Raw genomic sequence first — 4,110 nt, forward strand, 5'->3', positions numbered from 1 at the left:
GCATCCTCATGGATACTAGTCGGGTTCATTTCTGCTGAGCCACAACAGGAACTCCTAGATTGGAAATCTAAGAAGGAATTAACAGAGATAATAGGAGTGGCCAGTAGGCTGAGAAACCAAAGTGAGGACAGACTCTGAGGGATAGGTACAGCTGTATGGGGATTAGAATGCAGATGATGAGAAGTGATAGAGGAATCTAGAGCGTTCTTCTGATGACTGACACAAATGGGGATACAGGGCAGGAGTCCTGGAAATGGCATGAAATTGCTGTGAGCTTTTATGGGAGGGAAGGTTGGATGCCTTTAAGGATGCCTGGGGAGAGGCTGAGGTATCTGTTTCACCATGAACCACTCTGCTCTCTAATATTTCATTCAAAGGAGAAGGGGGCACTTTTTAAACAGTTTTCTTTCTGTTTCAAATGAGGAGACTAAAAGTTATTAGTAGGAAGCTTCCATTGTTGCTAAATTGACAGAACAGTTTATAGCAGTGGTTTTCATCAGAACTATTGGTATTTGAATCCCAGCTCCAGACTGATTTGAGGTGTCACCTGAGCAGCTGGACTTTTTAAAAGCTCCCTTGGTGATTTTAACTTGCAGTCACAGTTGAAAACCATTGCCTTCTAGATAAATGTTTCAAAATGAACTCCACTATTAGTTGTTTGATTGAATTTGGCAAATTTTCTCAAACAGTTCAAAAATTAATGTTGTACTATTTGCTTATTCATCTTTTACACATATAAGCATATCCTTAGTTTAAAATTTGGGGAGCTGTTGGGCTAAGTAAAATCTAATCTGCTTTCATCCAAGTTAAGGATCTATAGATAATTGAAATCATAGAAAATTATTTAACTAGCTTAAGCTTTGGATAGTTCATCCTTGCCTGTAAAACTGGCAAGTCCTTGTGCCTTAAAGGTTGATGTGGGAATTAAATTAAATGAGGTAATAGTTATAAGAAGCACTGTATCACATTGAGCCAAGTTCAAAGCAGGAAACTTAATGAGACCTGGTAACAAAAAGAATGGAATAAAAGCAAAAATTGCCTATTTTCTTTAGGTACCCATACGTGTATTTTTGGACCTCTCTTCCTTGCCCTGTATACCTTTAAGCCAACCTGTGGAACTCTTAAGACTAGACTTAATGACACCGTATTTGAACACCTCTAACAGAGAAGTAAAGGTAAAGTGCTCTTGTTAGATTCAGGATTATCTTAAACTGGGTCAGACTTTATACACATAAAACAGTTTTAGCCATTTTCTTTGAAAATTTAAATGTTATTTATTTTCTGAACAATAACCAAACATGGGCTTGTGTAAATGTTAGTGAATAAAATAGGTGGGTATAAATTTAAATTGGGTGATTAAATATATTTCCTTGTAATATTTGGATCTAAAACTGACTAAAAAGATAAAACACTTACTCAAGTCTACTCTCTCTTTTTTTTTGTCTTTTTTTCTAGGGCCGCACCAGTGGCGTATGGAAGTTCCCAGGCTAAGGGTCTAATGGAGCTGTAGCCGCTGGTCTACACCACAGCCATAGCAATGCCAGACCCAAGCCTCTTCTGCGACCTACACCACAGCTCACAGCAACGCCGGATCCTTAACCCACTGAGCAAGGCCAGGGATCGAACCTGCGTCCTCATGGATCTTAGTCGGATTCGTTAACTACAGAGCCACGACAGAAACTCTTAAGTCTACTCTTGTTTACTCTGGTGAAATCTTCACAATTTCTTAATTTTCATAGGTCCGCATTTGTAAATCTGGACAAGTGACTGCCATCCCATTTTGGTATCATATGTACCTTGATGATGAGATTATGTTGGACACCTCGAGTGAAGCCTCCCACTGGAAACAAGCTGCAGTCGTTTTAGATCATCCCTTCCGGGTGGAAATGGGGGATGAACTTGTTCTCCATGTCCAGCACCACAAAAGCAATGTCAGCATCACGGTAAAGCAGTGAAGAGCAGTTTTCCTGTGCAAAATGTGGAAGTAGAGCAGCAAGTACACAATTCTTCTAGTCTGAGTTAGCAGCGGGATTGTAACCGTACTGGAGGTATAAAAGATTTATTCCTTGTAATGGTCAAATACTTTTTAAAAAATTGACATTAATAAAGTGTATTTAAGAGATCCTAAATTAAAGTGTAGCATTATTACAAAAATACTTCTGCAGACTTCCTTTCTGGAAAAGGCTGTTATTAATTTTTTAAATTAGGAAATTTTTTTATTGCTTTGTTCTACTTCCTATTGCTAAACCTGTCAGTCTGCATGAGAAAACTACACAGATAAAGAATTTTGAGTCTCAACTCATTTTTTAGGCATGTTGGCTATTTTTCTTAAACTTACAGCTAGGATAGATACCTTAAAAAGCTGGCTTCCACTAAAGACCGAGGGTTATGGTTACTTGGAAACTCTGAGCTTGAGTCTCTTAGATACTTAAAATACTTCTGAATCACCTCAGTTTTTGTGTTTTGGGACTGCAAACCTGAATAAGAATTTAAGCCATATGCAGCAGAAACAAATCCGACTAGGAACTATGAGATCATAGTTAGCGGGTTCGATCCCTGACCTCCCTCAGTGGGTTAAGGATCCAGTGTTTCTGTGAGCTGTGGTGTAGGTCACATATGTAGCTTGGATCTGATGTTGCAGTGGCTGTGGTGTAGGCAAGCAGCTGTAGCTCAGATTGGACCCCAAGCCTGGAATCCCCTATATGCTGTGGGTGCAGCCCTAAAAAGCAAAAAACCAAAACAAAACAACCCATTTAAAAAAAAAAAAAAAGAAAAAAAAGAACTTAAGCCATAGACTAAATGTAATTAAAAGACTAAAAGGAGGACAAAAATCAAATCTTAGGAGGCAGCATTTTTCCTAGTTTACTTTTGGCAGAGAAAAATTTGAAAGCTGACAAATTAAATTCAAGAAAGAGTTAAGCCTAAACCAGTATTTTTCAGGGTTTTGATTTGGATGCACAGTAAGAAAAAAAATAGTAAGTTAGTCCAGATTTTAAAGACCTGAAATAGGGAGACTAATAAGATTAGCATGCCTTGTACATATTGTGTGCTCTCTGTAAGTAAGCCACATATAAAATAAGAAGTACCCTCTCTCCATACTGCCTACTCTCCTTGCCTCTAAATACACCATCCAACTTTACTTTCAATAGAAATGTTTTTAATACTAGAGAATAAAAACTTTGTGGAGTTCCCGTTGTGGCTCAGTGGTTAATGAATCTGACTAGGAACCTTGAGGTTGCAGGCTCGATCCCTAGCCTTGCTCAGTGGGTTGGGGATCCAGTGTTGCCATGAGCTGTGGTGTAGGTCGCAGGTGCGGCTTGGAACCTGTGTTGCTGTGGCTGTGGCGTAGGCTGGTGCTATGGCTCCGATTTGACCCCTAACCTCCATATGCCATGGGTGTGGCCCTAGAAAAGACCGAAAAACCTGCAGAACTTTGTACCTAATATACTGTGAATCAGTATGTGTGTATACACACACACACACACTTACACATATATACATATACACACACATACACACATGTGCTTCAATATATAAGGTAAAGGTTTGAGAAATAGTACTTATCCTTGATATTTGCAACATACTACTCTGGCACTTTCTGTATTTATTTTCAGTGTAAAATGTTAGACCTAATGAGTTGTGATTAGCAATTAGAGGAACCCCATCCTAAGTAATATGTTTCTCCTAAATAGTACCCATAGGTCTTCTGACTATGGACTGATAAATAATTAAGACTACTCAGCACAGATTTACATTTGCTGATACCTTTAATAGCACTGAGGAAAAGCAGACTGTTTGTATCACAAGTTTCTTATTTACTTTTCCACTCTTCTATCCAGGCTATTCTTTTCACTTCAAGTCAAGGATATCGTATTAGTCTACGTGCATTGGTACAAATATGATTTTTAAATAGTAGTTATTTTAAGGTTAGGTCCTAGGTATTTATCCTAGTATGAATGTAAGATATAGACATCTTTCATTTTAAGTATATAATTTTCAACCCTTGAGTTTTTTGGACTTAAATTTTTTTCTGCTGTGCCTCTAATCATGACCTTTTTGTTAGAACATTAAGGATTTTAAAGAATGAGAGATATAGAAAGTTGCAGAAAA

At 38.0% G+C, this 4,110-nt stretch overlaps 1 protein-coding gene across 2 annotated transcripts in view; it reads left to right on the plus strand.

Annotated features, from left to right (window-relative positions):
- The window catches only part of PRMT9 (protein arginine methyltransferase 9), a 36,775-nt gene extending 34,646 nt beyond the window's left edge, over positions 1–2,129 (plus strand). For both annotated transcript variants that reach the window (XM_021101522.2, XM_021101526.2), the window contains 2 exons: positions 1,053–1,175; positions 1,740–2,129. In XM_021101522.2, coding sequence (XP_020957181.1) covers positions 1,053–1,175; positions 1,740–1,955 — 339 coding nt within the window. In that variant the 3' untranslated portion in view covers positions 1,956–2,129. The remainder of the gene's footprint in view (positions 1–1,052; positions 1,176–1,739) is intronic.
- Positions 2,130–4,110: the final 1,981 nt, after the last annotated feature.

Source organism: Sus scrofa, chromosome 8 (genome assembly GCF_054392235.1).
Source record: "Sus scrofa isolate SSC_HxYL_T2T_F1_AM1 chromosome 8, Sscrofa_HxYL_maternal_Yorkshire_Landrace_v2.0, whole genome shotgun sequence".
Taxonomy (NCBI): domain Eukaryota; kingdom Metazoa; phylum Chordata; class Mammalia; order Artiodactyla; family Suidae; genus Sus; species Sus scrofa.